The sequence below is a fragment of the Notolepis coatsorum genome (assembly GCF_963971535.1).
Source record: "Notolepis coatsorum genome assembly, chromosome: 11".
In the NCBI taxonomy this organism is placed as follows: Eukaryota; Metazoa; Chordata; class Actinopteri; order Aulopiformes; family Paralepididae; genus Notolepis; species Notolepis coatsorum.
Window position 1 is genome coordinate 102,772,475 of NC_140175.1, and position 17,553 is coordinate 102,790,027.

General features: G+C 47.3%; 1 protein-coding gene across 1 annotated transcript in view; it reads right to left on the bottom strand.

Annotated features, from left to right (window-relative positions):
* Positions 1 to 10,484, bottom strand: part of hapln1b (hyaluronan and proteoglycan link protein 1b) — a gene marked incomplete at its 5' end in the record, with an annotated part of 122,230 nt that extends 111,746 nt beyond the window's left edge. Inside the window, 3 exons of the mRNA XM_084325031.1 lie at positions 8,594 to 8,812; positions 9,276 to 9,360; positions 10,311 to 10,484. Of these exons, the coding sequence (XP_084181157.1) occupies positions 8,594 to 8,812; positions 9,276 to 9,360; positions 10,311 to 10,484 (478 nt within the window). The remainder of the gene's footprint in view (positions 1 to 8,593; positions 8,813 to 9,275; positions 9,361 to 10,310) is intronic.
* Positions 10,485 to 17,553: the final 7,069 nt, after the last annotated feature.

Consider the following 17,553-nt stretch of genomic DNA (forward strand, 5'->3'; position numbering starts at 1 on the left):
CCAAAGCAAAAGTGGAACAATACAATAAAAATATATGTACAATAAAAAAAGGAATAGGAATGATGTGTGTAACTGAGGGGTACAATTCCCTGACTGTATTAAATAAGTATGGTATCATTAAACCACTACTGTCTTATGTACATTACTACTGGCCATACAGTACACAGGTATATGATATGAACACCCCCACAATGACACGGTTCCACACAAATCTTGGTTATAATAATATTTATTATTATAGCAACGGTAGGTTACAGAATGATAACTATGAATTGCGCTTGTAAGGCAAAGAATGTGCGTGAGTAAGTCAAGAGCGTAAGTCCATTAGAATAGTACGCAGGAGATAATAAATACCACCTGTATCAATAGGAATTATATCTATGGTACACTAGTAGGGCAGCGGGAGATACTAGTAGGGTCCCTCCGGTTGTAGGCCAGCAGGGGGAGGAAATGTTCGAATGCAAACTCTGGATCAACGGGGAATCAATAAGCTCCAGCTACGGGAGTCGGTACATTACTCCCTTGATCGGCAGACGAAAGCAGCAGCTGTCGTTTACCTCTCTGGTAAACAAGAACACCCTGAAGACTCTGGCAGGAGCACTCATTCAGGGGTACTACGACTATGCTTGCACCTCATGGTACCAAAGCACCTCAAAGGCGCTAAAAACAAAATTACAAACATCTCAAAACAAACTGGTCAGACTACTGCTTGACCTTACTCCTAGAACCCACCTCACCCCTGCCCACTTCGACAACCTAGGATGGCTTAGAGTAGACGACAGAGTACAACAACTTGCAATGGGCCTGGTCTACAAGATACACTACACGACCAAGGTACCCATGTACATGTCAAAATACTTCCCAAAGGTCAGTGAATACCACGATCACAACACCAGAGGGAGCTCCACAAATCATGTCAAACCCAGATTCGGCTCAAATAAGGGACTAAACACGTTTCGCAATTATGCCACATCAATGTGGAACGCCCTACCCAAAGCTGTAAAGGAATGTGGATCACTACCCACTTTCAAAACCTCTCTCAAGGGACACCTACGGGAGACTGCAATTCAACACTGGCCCCTGTAAATATCCTAACCCAATCATTCCAACCCCCTCCAATGTACAGTCATTTACCTAGTATGGTTTTGTCAATAGTTCAATGTACAATTGTGTTTGTTTGTACAGTGTCTCCTCCCCCCCCCCCTCAATGTACAGTGTTACTTGTTTATACAGTGTGCCCCCCGCCCCCCCCCCCCCCCCAACCACCTCCAATGTAAATTACCCAGTATGGTTGTCAATATCCCAATGTACCCAACCCCCCCCACCCAACCTCCAATGTACAGTTTCTACGTCAAATGTATATACTCCCTTTTCTTGACTCCTTCTGTATCACAAACAGTACTGTATTTGCAAATCTGGTATGTCATAAATGTATAGATGTAGCAGTACTGACTATCTGTATGTCATGTATGTCATATATGTCTATATGAATTGAAAATGGGGGACCCTGATGGAAACAAGACAAACGTCTTTCTCAGGTCTGCATCCCCTTAACAATTGTATGTATTGAGCCGTACTGTATTGTACCCATTCTGCAATCTGTTAAATAAAGTTTTCATTCATTCATTCATTCATTCTGTAATCCAAGTATGCGTGCAGCATAGGTGAAAGCCAGCCAGCCTCTCCTAGAGACGGGCTCGAGTGATGTTCCTCACGGGTAAATCCCACACAGTAGTGGGTGTAGACGATTCTCCTCCGCTCCAACAGCCACAGGACCAAAGCAATAATCCAGCTGGAAAGGGCTCTGCATTCACTGGTGTAGATTCTCCGGTGCACGGTACTTCACATTAACTAGGTCGAACTTGACGTTATTACACTAAGCTCTGACACTTTACTGTCCTATTCGCACGCGGTTATAAGTGCTCTATTTAGATGCACGGTTGCTCACTTCACTTGGTCGTTGACTCGTGATGAAGGCTTTACGTTTGAGGGTAACGCGTTTCTAGGTTAACTTGACTTTAGGCTAAGTGCTGCTGTATCCACCTGCGACGTATTTATACGTACGGTGAACAATCTAGTACCAGCCTTATTCCTGTCTCGTATTCTTGCACAGAACCGGGCATGTCCAGGCAAGCCTTGGCGGTGACTTTGAACTAGACCTTGGGGGTATGGCAGTGGCGCCTAGTGGATCGCTATCCAATAGGAGAACGAAATATTATGGTCTGTACTAGGTAAAAGGGATATTCCGTGTATATGTACAAAGAATACACAAGGGATATCAGACGATATACAAATACTATGCAATATATATCAAGTAATAAATATATATATTCGGTTTAATCTGATCCTTCGTAACAGCCGCCTCCTAATTAGTCCGCACCTAATTAGATAAGCAGAGACAGATTAACCGCACTGTCCACTACTCAATGTCCATTGTGAGGGTAGGGCAATTCACAACGTCAGTGGGTCATGGTCGTCATTAGGAGAGTCGGGGAGCCTTGGCAACTCTATCAGCCTCGCCACGGGTCGGGTGTATGTCCGCCTCTGGCCGAGCACTTCTGCCGCTCTGACCTTTCCGTCGGCACCAGTGATCACTTTGCTTACGCGGCCGGCCGGCCACGCAGCTCGGGGTAGTGACTGGTCTATGATCATGACGACTGGACGGGATGAAGGGGGGCTTAGGAGGAAGCGGGCCTGAGACTGCTTTGATCTGTGCTTGGCTGTGCCTCCTCCTCCTCCGTCTGTTTCTCTTGTTTGCTCTGTACCCCGTCTGAGGAGGGGCCGGTTCCGGCCGCCCCGTCAAGGAGTCGCTTGGGGTGCTAGGTTCGAGGTCAGCTACGTCTGGAGCGCAGCTGAGGGGGGTGGAGTTCCGAACTCCCTCTTGTGCCCACGGTTCTCTCACAGGCCTCTCGCTTAATGTCAATAGCCTCTCAACGGGCTGTACGAGGGAGTGGCCGGTGTCGCTCGCCTTTGTGTGTAGGCAGCGTGTAGACGTGGGTTGACTGTCAAGTCCATAGAGGGGGCCCTGGAGCGTCCACCCCAGTCGGGTCTGAACCGCGACTGGGCATCCTTTGGGTCCGATGTGGGCCGCCTCAATTGGGAGAATGAGGTCCGCGTGGTCGGAGCCGATGAGCAGGGTCGGTGTGGCGCCGTCGATAAGCGGTATAGGTAGTTGACGTAGGTGCACATACTTCGCCATCAGCTGTGGGATGGGGTAGGTGTACTGTGACAGGCCTATGTCGTGGCTGGTGAAGACGTTGGTAATACTATACTGCTTCTCGGGCTGGTCCACCGCTGCTATCTTGAAGGAGACCTTTTCACCTTTTATGGTCTTCTGGTCCCTTCTGATGGTGCGTATTGTCATGGTACCTTTGGCACCCCGCAGGCCCAACTGGGCTGCGGCGGAAGCGAGGAGGAGAGTCTTTTCAGACCCATCGTCCAGGACGGCGTAAGTGTCCAGGACCTTGTCCTCGTAGCTCAGGAGCACTCTGACCACTTTGATGAGCACTCGGGGGGTCCCGCTATGCTGGTCAATGTGGAGCACTCCTGTTGGTCGGTTGCTTTGGGTCTTCTGGAGGGCCCCGCACCGTGCTGCGCGGTAAGCGGCGCCCGCCTGGGCCGCCTCACGCCACTGTTCAACTTGGGCGGGGTTCAGTGTCTTATATTCGGCGCACTGTGCCATCCAGTGTCCGCCGTCGCAGTAGGTACAGTAGGGGGCGGTCTGGTGGCTCTTCGGTACTGGTGCCACCGCCTCGGCATGGTACATTACCGCGACGGGCCCACTCTGTTGTCCTGGCTGACGCCTGTTGATGTCATGCAGGACCTCCAAGTGGGCGCCACCGCACCTGCTGCACTTCTTCTTCAAGCGGCACTCAGCTGCCATATGGCTGCGCGCGCAGCAGAAGCAGCGGCGGTGGTCCTTGATCCACTGACTCACCTCGTCCGTGGTCAGCTTCCCGAAAGTGTCGCATTGATATAGCCGATGTTCCCCTTCACAGTACTGGCATTCAATCTTCCACTCCTCTTTTGTCGAGGGGGTGTTGTGGTTCTTGTGCGGCGGTACTGATTCGGCTTGGTGCATAACGGTCACCGACCGGCGGTTATCATTTGATCCCCGAGGTCCATCTCTGGGGCTTGGTCCACTCCACACGAACGTGTCCAGTCGTAAGCTGCTGACCTCCCTGGCGAGGAACTCAGACAGGTCTAGGAGGGATGCCTCTGGGCCGTTGGGGTCGCGGTGGTCTCTCTGCCGCCTGAAGCGCTCTTGTCGGGCGGGAGGGAGCTTCTCTAATATCCTCTCTACATTAGAGTTAGCGTACAGTTCATAGATCCCCTTTTCCCTTTGGGACCCCAGCATCCCTACCAGGGACTGTACCTTGATAGAGAGGACATCTAATGCTCTGTTCTCGTGTGTGAAGTCCGGGAACGTCGGTGTGCCAAGGTACGACGCCATGGATGGCTGGCACATCGGTGAGCGTTGGGGGAGAGGCCTCCTGGGCGAGTCTCCCCGTACGTGTCGTCGTGGGCTGGTACTTGGTGGGTACCGAAGGTCGGGTACCCAGGTGCTGTTCCTCGGGGCTGGCGGTGCGTCAAACTCACCCGTGAGTTGAGTCGGGGGTTTGTAGCGCAGTGCCTCAGGGCTGACGTCTGGGCTGTACTGGACCTCCTGGTCCAGAGTACGTTGCTGCTGGTCGGGGCTGTACTGGGCCTCCTGGTCCAGAGTACGTTGCTGCTGGTCGGCTTGACATTCCTCCTCTTCCTCCTCCTCTTCCTCTGCTAGGTCCTGGAGTCTTCTGTTCAGTCTCTCGGCGTGGTCCGGTTCTTCCCGGTTGCTGGGTCTCGTATGGACCGGCCGGGGAGGGGGTTCGGAGACGTGGACAGGATCCTCCTGTTGGCGGGGTCCCGGGTCGCTTGGTCGGGTAGGGGAATGTGCCCTAGACCCTTGTCGTGATGATCTCCGGGAGCTCCGTGCGGAGTGAGGGGGTGTCGCCATGGCAATCAATTTGTCCATGAGCTGCGCCTGCAGCCGGTCGCGCTCTGCCTCGCGCTGGGCATGGGCGGCGTCGCGCACTGCTTCGCGGCGGCTTCTTTCAATGTTCTCTTCCGTCTGAAGGCGTCTGGTCTCCAGTCTTATGCGGTCGTCTTCACTCCTTTGTTGCGCCTGGAAGCGATCTCGCTCGGTTGCAGAATGTTCGCATTCACTGAGGGCTTGCGCTTGGAGTTGCGCGTGAAGGCGCTCTCGTTTGTCTGCAGCTTGTTCGCGCTCGCTCGTCTGTTGCGCTTGAAGTCGATCGCGTTCGGTGGAGGCTGCCAGGGTGGCGATGAGTCCCTGCGCCAGCATCTTGTCCGCTTCGCTGGGGGAAGACACAGGCGGAGGTGATCGGCTTCTGGCAGTGTTCGTTGGAGATCCGTTCTCCTGTCGCGCTCCGAGGAGGTCCGTCTCCTGGGTGTGCGTCTCTTCTGGTAGTGGGTCGGGTTCCGTCCCTGGAGGGCTTTCTTTATCCTGGAGCTCTCCGGGGACTACCTCGTTGACGTTGGCGGGGGGTAAAGTCATGTCAGGTCCCTCCTGGGCCCCCCCGTGAGCTTGGTCAGTTACGTTAGAACCCACTAGGGTCTCTACTGGCGGGGTCGCCTGGTCGGTAGGGTTTGACATACTTTTACTATCCGCTTTATTTATTTTATCCGTACTTAACTTCTTTATAAAGCTAGGTAGTAGACTGTCAGCGTAGTCCTCTAGGGAAAGAGGTGGCTGCTGTCTGCGCTGCGGGCGATCTAGTTTAGGAGAACCGTTTGTGGAGTGTTCATCATCGGCCATGTTAATATTAATATTATATTAATATTACGCTAATTACCCTCCGGCTCGAAGGACCAATTGTAACTGAGGGGTACAATTCCCTGACTGTATTAAATAAGTATGGTATCATTAAACCACTACTGTCTTATGTACATTACTACTGGCCATACAGTACACAGGTATATGATATGAACACCTCCACAATGACACGGTTCCACACAAATCTTGGTTATAATAATATTTATTATTATAGCAACGGTAGGTTACAGAATGATAACTATGAATTGCGCTTGTAAGGCGAAGAATGTGCGTGAGTAAGTCAAGAGCGTAAGTCCATTAGAATAGTATGCAGGAGATAATAAATACCACCTGTATCAATAGGAATTATATCTATGGTACACTAGTAGGGCAGCGGGAGATACTAGTAGGGTCCCTCCGGTTGTAGGCCAGCAGGGGGAGGAAATGTTCGAATGCAAACTCTGGATCAACGGGGAATCAATAAGCTCCAGCTACGGGAGTCGGTACATTACTCCCTTGATCGGCAGACGAAAGCAGCAGCTGTAATCCAAGTATGCGTGCAGCATAGGTGAAAGCCAGCCAGCTTCTCCTAGAGACGGGCTCGAGTGATGTTCCTCACGGGTAAATCCCACACAGTAGTGGGTGTAGACGATTCTCCTCCGCTCCAACAGCCACAGGACCAAAGCAATAATCCAGCTGGAAAGGGCTCTGCATTCACCGGTGTAGATTCTCCGGCGCGCGGTACTTCACATTAACTAGGTCGAACTTGACGTTATTACACTAAGCTCTGACACTTTACTGTCCTATTCGCACGCGGTTATAAGTGCTCTATTTAGATGCACGGTTGCTCACTTCACTTGGTCGTTGACTCGTGATGAAGGCTTTACGTTTGAGGGTAACGTTTTTCTAGGTTAACTTGACTTTAGGCTAAGTGCTGCTGTATCCACCTGCGACGTATTTATACGTACGGTGAACAATCTAGTACCAGCCTTATTCCTGTCTCGTATTCTTGCGCAGAACCGGGCATGTCCAGGCAAGCCTTGGCGGTGACTTTGAACTAGACCTTGGGGGTATGGCAGTGGCGCCTAGTGGATCGCTATCCAATAGGAGAACGAAATATTATGGTCTGTACTAGGTAAAAGGGATATTCCGTGTATATGTACAAAGAATACACAAGGGATATCAGACGATATACAAATACTATGCAATATATATCAAGTAATAAATATATATATTCGGTTTAATCTGATCCTTCGTAACAATGTGTAAACAGAGCTGTCACATTGCAAAATGGAATACAATCAAAAAACAATTCCACAAAAAGGTCTGTCAACAGCATTGATGCCACAGATTACTTGTAAAAGTAATCTGATTACTGATTACTCCTTTAAAAAGTAATCTAAGTTACTTTACTGATTACTTGATTATCAGAGTAACTTAGTTACTTTGAAAGTAACTAGGTTACGAAGTCGTCGTCGTTCCCCCAACAGTTTTTTTTAAACGCTTTATTGAAAGTGCATAAATTGTTTTTAACTTGTTTCTCTGCACATAACGTAAATTGTTAAACTAGTGCTTCAGCTTCTGTACCATCAAGTATGGTAAAGCAACAGTCTATGATGCTCACAGCATTAGAGCAGCCAGCCAGTGGTTTTACAAAACCAGTGTATCACATCACATCTAACAAATGCAGGCTGAACTATTCAATTATATCAACTGTAACTATTAAATTGTTTTTATAAATGTCTCTCTATAAACATACAATCAGTCTCTCTTTAACATGTAAATTAACTGTAAATCTGGCAAATAAGAGCTTTTGCTCTGCCACCATCAAATATACATTAATCAAAAGGGAAAGAAACAATCTCTCTCTTTTGCTGTTTGGCTGGCCTCCGAGTCCTCCTGTACCTAGTCGAAGCGTCGGCTAGTGTTGTGATTCCAGATGCTTTCAATGCAATTGGATGTGCTGTTTTTAGCGGTAGACAGTATTTTGTTTCCTCCGCATATGAATGTTTTTTTCATCCGGCTTAGCTGACACAAACGTGAAGTAGTGACTGAGGCTACGTTTAGACGAGCGTTTTGGGGTGGAATTCTCCGTGCAGACGAGGCTGTAACGACGGAGCCCTGCTGTCACACGATTGGCGCATATGTCACATGACGTGCTGTGAAGACCCGCCCTACTCTGCCTCTGATTCGCAGACTGTGGATGGGGAATGTGATTGGACCAAAGCAGAGTCACTCACAGACAGAGGGTCCAGTCACGCCGCGGGACACATTGTGTATTTAACCCTTTCACTGCCACACGACGTCACTCCCAAATAAGAAAAACAGCTCAAAATGTATTTTTGACTGTCGAAAACGAAATAAAATACTGCATTCCGCCTGCATTATGAATTTATGATGAGATAGTAACGAAATAGTAACGCACAGCCACTTGGACAAGTAACTGCAATCAGATTACTGGCTTTTAAAGATTAACGCGTTAGATTACTATTTTCGGGGAAAAGTAATCAGATTACAATAACGCGTTACTTAGTAACGCGTTACTGGCATCACTGGTCAACAGTCACGGATAGTTCTCCTTTATCTGTTTTTTTTTTTTTTTTTATTTTTTTTTGTCTCTACCTTAGTGAGAACGCTGGCACTGGGAAGAGGTAGCTAGTTTTTCAATGTCTGGGTTGTAGGAGCTGGTTGCAAGCCTCAGGCAGTCCACAAGATGGTCATCTGTTAATGTGGTTCTGTACTTGGACTTGATGATCTTCATGTGAGAGAAAGCAGACTCACACAGGTAGGTTGATCCAAAACATGCTGTTAAGTTCATGGCACATCTCCTGAGGTTGGGGTACTTCTCAGGCAGCAGTAGCTCCCAGAACTCTGCCTTCATCCCTTGTGTTGCCCTGGCTTTAATCTCAATGTCAGTTTGAAGTGTGAGGATCTCGTTCTCCACAGCATGGCTGTCCAGATTAAACAGTGTGGCCACTTTGGATGTGATGTCATCCACATCTACAGTTCCAAATGGAAAACACATGTAGCTTGCAACAGGTTCAAGTATTGAAAAGTCTGTGAAGCGCTTATCAAACTCTGACAAGATGCTTTGAACTTGCTCCTCATAATGTGTGCAATCAAACTGTGCGGTGTCCTCACCCTGACGTTGAAGTTCTGCTTGCATGTGAGGAAAGTCGCGTAGGTCACTGCGTTGCAGCCTTCTCGCCCACACGGTGAGCTTGCTTTTAAAAGCATTCACTGAGCTGATCATGTTTATTACACATTTATCCTTTCCCTGCAGCTCTAAATTCAGGTTATTCAGCATGCCAGTGACATCGGTTATGAATGCCAAATTCAAAAGCCAGTTGTTGTCCTCTAGATGTGTATATTCGGCATGTTTAGCAAGCTTGAGAAACTCTTTAATTTCAGGCAGCAACTCGCTGAATCTCTCCAGAAATGTACCTCTGCTCAGCCACCTTACATCTGTGTGCAGCAGCAGGTCTGTGTGCTCCGCCCCCGTCTCCTCCATATGTGCACGAAATAGCCTCCTCTGTAGGCTCCTTGCCCTGACAGAGCACACAATCTTCATAGCGATATCCATAACGTCCTTCATATTTAAAATCTTTGCACACAGCCCTTGTTGGTGAATTATGCAGTGGTAATTAAGGAAGTCCGGGAAAGCGCCGCTTTTTTTGCACAGTCCGATGAACCCATTATTACAGCCAACCATGGCTGGTGCCCCATCGGTTGTAATAGAGATGAGTTTATGGAGGGGTAGTTTGCTCTGCTTAGCGAACTCCATGAAGGCTTGAAAGATGTCTTCACCTTTAGTGTATCCTTTAAGAGGCAATATGGTGAGCAGCTCTTCTTTTGCGCTCATGTCGTCAAAGGCCATTCTAATGTAAATACATAGCTGTGCCACATCTACCATATCAGTCGATTCATCGAACTGCAGGGAATAACACTTGCATGTATTAATGTCCCTCATGAGTTGCTGGTGGACATCTTCGGACATTTCCTCACAGCGCCGGGTCACAGTATTACGTGACAGCTGAAGGTCTTTAACAGCATCCATAATCTCTGTGTGATACTTGGAATTACCGAAGAGTGAATCGGCAGCGGCAGTCAATGCCTCTTTTACACATTCGCCGTCTTTAAAGGATTTTTTCTTTTTAGCGAGAATGTGACTGACACGATAAGAAGCAATTGTTGCAGCTTTTGCCTTGGTGCTGGGCTTCATAAAAGTGGACTGTTGTCCCACTAGTGAAGACTTCAGCTGCTGGAGTGCTGTTCTTCGTAGGACTGTTTTTGGAGGAAAATCCGCGCTGTGTTTCTTGTGCATCGTTGTATAATGCCGCTCCAAATTACCCTTTTTCGGCACAGCCACAGTTTGTTTACAAATCAGACATACTGACTTTGCGTTGAAATAAACTAAAAAGTAAGCCTCCTCCCACTCTTCATGGAAATGATATGTTTTTGGTCTTTTGGCTGCTCCGGTTCTGCTTGCGGCGCTGACGCTGGTGCTATCCGGCAGCTCATCGGAGGCGGCGTTGGAGCTGCTCCCTGGCGGCGGCGGCAGGCGCAGCTCGTCGGAGGGTCCTGGCGGCGGCGGCAGTGAAGTCTTGCTTGCGTTGTTGAAAACGAGCGTCCTCTGAATGAACCTCTTTTTAGCTGGTGGTGTTCCATTCATCTTGCAGTTTCGAGTGACTCAAGACTGGTCTCAGAGCCACGTTTATACTGTACCTGCCAGGTGATGGGCCCGACCCCCACTCATGCCACTCCATGAAAACAAAGGCATCAATTTGCATCCCTATGGTGAAGCTCGCTGTCCGGAATGTAGACGGTATCGATTGGCGCAGGCTGCCTTTTATACACAGGACTGCTCGAACGTGTGTTGTCCTCCCCTCCAAATCAAATCAAATTAAATGATTTTCCAAAATAATCTCGCGGCCTACTTGAAACCAACGCGCGACCTACCGGTCGATCGCGATCGACTGGTTGGGCACGACTGGTCTATAGTATAGTGCATGTACTATTTTTTTTGTGAACACATTTTTTTATTATTTTTTTTTACATGACATAAAACTAGACACACAAGCATTAACAGTAAATATCCACAATAAATCACAGGACTATACATTCCAGTATTTGAATCAATATAAATGTAGTTTACGAGATATATACATAATACTTGCAATACAATACAATACATACATATGCTCTTGCTCGCTCTTCTTCCCCCCCCCCCCCTCAGGACCCCCCTTTATTCTCTCCACCACTTCTAACCAGATTGCAATGCTGGCTTCATTGACACCTAAAATTCTTGCTGTAGATATCTCTAGATAAATCACATCGAGATAGGTAAGAACCCATACCTTCCGGCACATTTTATCCGGTTGAATTCAGCGTGATGCTATCAGCTTTTTAGCAGCCGTAAGACCGGACAAAATTAGTCTCTTTAGCTGTATAGAGGCTGCTAACTGAGAAACATCATTCAACAACAATACAGAAGGCAGTACAGGTATGGTCAGAAATAAAAATTCTGATAATAGCGTGGTTACTTCTTCCCAGAATATCTTAACAGGGGGGCATTCCCAGTACATATGTATAAATGTACCGATATCACCCCTTAGACACAAGGAGCATAGAGAGTCTTGTTTAAGCCCCATTCGGTTCAATCTTATAGGAGTCAGGTAAGTCCTATGAATATAATTAAGATGAATCTGTTGATGATCCGGGTTGCGTGACGCTAGTCGAACGTTTGCCCAGACAAATCAAAATCTACTTCCAAGTCTGGTATATCCCTCCTCCAGACTGAGTCTAGGGGGAGGATTCCATACGAAGACGTAAGTAAGTGATGATAAAAGTCTGATACGAAGCCTCTCGATGTCTCCCTTTCATAGAAGAATTTGTGATATCTGTGGTGCTCAAGTGGTATCTTTAATGGGACTCCATGAGCCTTCAAAGTTGCTAATAACTGTATATAGAAATAATAAGTGGAGCTGGTGAGGTTAAATTTGTTATGAATTTCATGATAGCTACAGAAACCCCGTTCGTTGAAGATATCTCCCAATGTATGTATGCCCTGCTTTTCCCATTTGGGATGTCTGATAGGTCGTTGTGCAATAAGGAGTGCATTGTTATTGAATAGGGGAGAATGGCTATGCCATTTATGTTGGTTAGTACATTTTTTCTGTGTGTCACGCCATATCCGAATCACATGTGTAATAAGAGGACCAAATTTCAAGTCGCATTGCTTAATTGATAATTTGGTGTATACTATATCCTGCAGTCTATGTGGTGCCACTATGTTTTCTTCTAATGTTCTCCAGGATATAGATGCTTGAGAATCAAACCAGGTGATCAGTGGTCTTAAAGAGAACGCTTTAAAATAGTGGTAGAAGTCTGGAAATGCTAAACCTCTGTCGGCTTTGTTTCTCTGTGCGGTGGATCTTTTTATTCGTGGAGGTTTGTTGTTCCAAATACATTTATATGCGGTGGAGTGTAATTTTTTCCAGTAACCAGCAGGGGGGGGGGGGGGGGTGTAATGGTAACATTGAACTAAAGAAGTTGATTCTAGGTAAAACATCCATCTTAACTATTGATACTCGGGCCTGTACTGAGTTTTTAAGTTTTGACCACCTGTCAAAGTCATTGGAGTTTTGTATAATTATACTTCACCGTTTGGCATATAGTAGGGGATATTTCAACTCCAAGACATCTAAAGTGTTCTACCATTGGTATATTTCCTGGAAGGATTGTAGTCTTCGCAGAGACATTAAGTGGGAGGAAGGCCGACTTTGGCCAGTTTATCCTAAATCCCGATAGATTGCCAAAATCATCAATCAGCTTGAGAAGATGAGGCAGTGAGGTGGTAGGGTTTTGCATGAACAATATTACGTCGTCCGCATATAAACTAATATGATGCTGTGTGTAGTGATGCACCGATGTGAAAATTGTGGCCGATACCGATAACCGATATTAATATTGCTGTTCTGGCCGATACCGATATTTACCGATGTCGATATCTCTGTATATAAAAACTTTTTTTATGATAATCAAATAGAGCTATTTTCCAAAACGCATAATTTTTTTTACTTTTGTAACTTATCAAAAACATGTAAAAAGAAGAAAAAAAATATAATTTTTTTTTTTAATATCGGCCCTATCTTGATATCGGACCGATACCGATGTGTAAAAAGACGGCCATATCGGCCGATATTATATCGGCGGCCGATATATCGTGCATCACTAGCTGTGTGCCCTTAATTGAGATTGGCTCTATGGATTGGGATTGTCTTATATACTGTGCTAAAGGCTCTAAGGATAGAGCAAATAGTCCAGGACTAAGAGAGCAACCCTGGATGAGCGCGACACAGGAAAGAGTGAGGAGGTGAATTTACCTGTTATAATCATGGCCGATGGGTCTTTGTATAATACTTTTATCATATTAATGAATCCGTTTCCTAACCCCATCCTTCCGAGTACTGCCCATAAATAAGACCATTCCAACCTATCAAAAGCTTTCATCGCATCCAAGGATAATACAGCTGTAGGTGGAATGGCATCCTTGCTGGCGTCTAATACATGTAGTAACCGTCTTATATTATCCGTGATCAGGCGGCCTTTTATGAAGCCAGTCTGATCAGGATGAACTAAAGATGTCATATGCTTTTGAAGTCTGATGGCTAGTACCTTAGCATACAGCTTGAGATCGGTTCTGAGGAGACTTAAGGGTCTATAACTACCACATTCGGTGGGTTCTTTGTCCTTTTTAAGGAGGACAGATATGAGTGCCATATTGACGTCCCTGGGGAAGTTCCCCTCTTTGATTGAGTATAAAATCATATCAAGTAATAGGGGTCCAATTACATCCCAACATGAGAGGTACAGTTCTGATGGGATACCATCCCATCCAGGAGCCTTACCAATTTGCATTTCAGATATAGCCTCCCTAAGTTCCTCTAGTGTAATAGGTGTATCTAACTGTTTAGCCTCTTCCACTGAGAGTTTAGGTAGGTTAATTTGATTAAGAAATGTATCCAGTTTATTTGGATGGAAAACCATTTCTGATTTGTACAAGTTGGAGTAAAACGCTCTGAAAGTCTCGTTAATTTTTTTGGGGTCTGTAACAAGTCCTTGTTGGTCCTTAATAGTAGGGATATCTGCAAATTTTGCATTGGATCGTATCTTCATAGCTAGTAGGTGACTTGGTTTAGAACCATGAAAGTAATAATGTTGTCTTGTGCTACGTATTTGAAATTCAGATTAAAATGGAGTTAATCTCTTTTTTTAACACATTAATTTGAGACTCCAATCGAACAGAGTAGTTGTATTGTAAAGAGGAGAATAACGACGAGTAAAGCGTTTCCAGCTCTACCAATTTTGAACAACGATTCTTGCGTAGGTTGGAGGCAAAGACCGTTGTGTAATCCTTGATAAAACCCTTTACCGACATCCATAACATTCTGGGTCCTGTACCGAACCCGCATTACTCCGCATGAATTTAATAAGTTCAACTTTGAATTGTATAATGTATTCATTGTTTTTCAGCAGTTAAATCGTCATCTTGGGGCTCGGGATGACAGTCTACCAAATGAACCTTTCAGGAGTAAATAGCTGTGATCTGATAGTGCATTGGGCACCATTTCCACATCATAGTTGTTGTGAAGGGCCAGATTAAAGCTGAGAATCTACATTTATTGTTTTATATACTTTGTATATTATTTATATATACACGGTATATCCCTTTAAGCCTGCGTTTGAATCATAGTAATATTCGCTTTCCCTATTGGACAATGCTATCGGCGCCAGACCGCAAGCCCCCAAAAGTCAGGTTCAAAGGCGAGTCCGGGCATGTCGCAACATGCCCGGAGACAGCGTATTGATTCGAGACGAGAACTGAGGTTCGGCACTAGATTGCCACTTAAGTATATATATCGGCGCAGGTGCGAACAGCAGCAGTTCGTCTAAGTAGCTGTTCATCCAGTTCGCTCATCCACTAATGAAGTGAGAAGCCATGCGTTTAACAGAGCGTTGAGAACCACGTGTGGAGTGAATAGTAAAAGTGTCAGATTTAATGCAGTAACGTCAAGTTCGACCTAGCTTAATGTGAAGTAAAGAGTCGTTAATTTATTGTGTATCGTGCCAACACCAGTTCGTTCGTGTGTAGCATTACCCAACAGTTCGTCCGTTTAGCTAGTGGACCTTAGCCAGTGCGCGTGGACTAAATACATTGGTACCAGCACACGAGGAGGCCTAGTCGGAGAACCTGCTGGACATGTGCACAGGAGAACCGACGGCGGCGATTGCAGAACCAGTATTGGTTGGATTATATTGATTGTGGAACGTACTACCTGGAGAAGAGCATCGTTTATTTCCATTGTCGTTTGGATTTAAACACCGTGAGGATCTACATTCGGGCTGGCCTCATGGACCGAGGCTAGCTGGCTATCATCGTTTGCTATCGAGCATTTGGATTACAGTTATTGCTTTGTTGCTGAGCTTGGATTACAAGGACTGGCTTCTGTACGTGAATCCCCTTCTTCTTCTTCAATTGATCAGACTGAGTATCCGAACATTCCTCTCTCCTCCAGAACTTACAACTCTGGGAGGAACCCAGTGTCTCCAGTGGTACCAGCGTTGCCCTCTCTAATTGCCATTCCACGCCAGGTGGCGTTAGCCTAGTGTCCCATTGTAGGAACTATTCTATTCTCATTGACTTATGCTACTGACTGACTTTATGCCTATTCTTCGCCATACAAGCGCAACCCTAATTCTCATATCTGTAACTATTTACTGCATAATAATAAATACCCTCAAATGATATTTCTTTGTCAGTGCCGTGTTATTATGAGTGTCTGCCATATATTAGATGTACTGTCTGGCCAGTAATTAAAGTACATACATAGCAGTGGTTTAATCTATCACAATCTTTAATACAGTCAGGGTTTTGTAACCCCTCAGTTACAATTGGTCCTTCGAGCCGGAGAGTATCAGTAATCTTTAATATCATATTATATTGATATGGCCAGCGGCGGACACTCTCCAGACGGCTCTCCCAAAGTAGAGCGCTCTAGGCGCAAACATCAGCCACCTCCATACCTGGAGGACTACGCTTTCGTTTTACCTCCTAGCTTATCTAAAAAGGCGTTAAGCACAGATAAAACTGATAGTTTAAGCATGCCCAATCCTATCGACTTGTCGGCCCCACCAGTAGAGACCCCAGTGGGTTCAAACGAAACTGACTTAGCTCACAGGGGGAACAAGCGGGACATGACGTGACTATACCCCAAGACAGCGCCACCGGGATAGACCCCGGAGCGCCCCAGGATAAAGAAAGCGCCCCCGGGATAGACCCCGGGACGCCAGAGACCCAAGAGCGCGCACCCGAGACAGACCTCGGCGCGCAACCAAGGGAAGAGCACCGCGCTCAAGAGATGGACCTCGGGGCGCGGGAGAAAGCAAGAAGCAGCGCTCAAGAGATGGACCTCGAAGCGCGCCAAGAGAACAGGTCTCCACCAAGCCCTGTCAGCGCCCGATCACCTCCATCAGCGTCATCCCCCAGCGAGGCTGAACAGAGACTAGCGCAAGCCTTCATCGCCACGCTGACAGCTTCAACCGAAAGAGACCGTCTCCAAGCACAGACACTTAGTGAGCGCGAACACTCTGCAGCGGAACGAGAGCGCCTCCAAGCGCACCAACAGAGTGCGCGCGAACAGTCTGCAGTGGAGCGTGAACGTCGCCAAGCACAAGCACTTAGTGAGCGCGAACACTCTGCAGCGGAACGAGAGTGCCTCCAAGCGCAACAACAGAGTGAGCACGAACGCATCAGACTGGAGGAAAGGCGCCTCCAGACCGAAGAGAACATTCAGCGAGAACACGCCAATGCACAGCGCGACACCGCCAATGCACAGCGCGAAGCGGAGCGTGACCGTCTGCAGGCGCAGATGATAGAACAATTGATCCAGAGGGCGACCCCCCCTTCCTCCACACGGAGCTCCCGGCGATCATCACGACACGGGTCTAGGGCACCTTCCCCTACCCGACAAATCTACACAGGACCCGGCCAACAGGAAGAACCTGCCTACGTCGCCGCGCCCCCTCCCCGACCGGTCTATACGGGACCCAGCCAACGGGAAGAACCAGCCTACGTCGCCGAGAGACTAACTAGAAGGCTCCAAGACCTAACGGAGGAAGAGGAGGGACATCAAGCCCACCAGCACGAACCTACTGTGGACCAGGAGGCCCAGTACAGCCCCGACCTCAGCCCAGAGTCACTGCGTTACAAACCCCCGACCCAACACATGGGTGAGTTTGATGCACAGTCAGCACCGAGGAGCAGCACCTGGGGGCCCGGCCTCTGGTACCCACCCAGCACTAACCCACGACCACCCGTACGGGGAGACTCGCCCAGGAGGCCTCTCCCCCTACGCCAATCGGTGTCCCAGCCATCCATGGCATCTTACCTTGGAACACCGACGTTCCCAGACTTTACGCGCGAGGACAGAGCACAGTACACAGAACTACGCATGTGTTTAGAGACTATAATGTCCGATGTCCACGACGAGTCTTATAAATATGCCATCCTCCTCAAGCATCTCAAAGTGCCCAGAGTGCATAACATAGCGCTGGCATATTCTAACTCAAGAATGGGATTACGTGATCCAAGAAATACGAGATATCGACCGCCTCCCCCCAGCCAAAGACAATAGAGCACTAGATGACCTCTCTATCAAGGTACAATCCCTCGTGGGGAT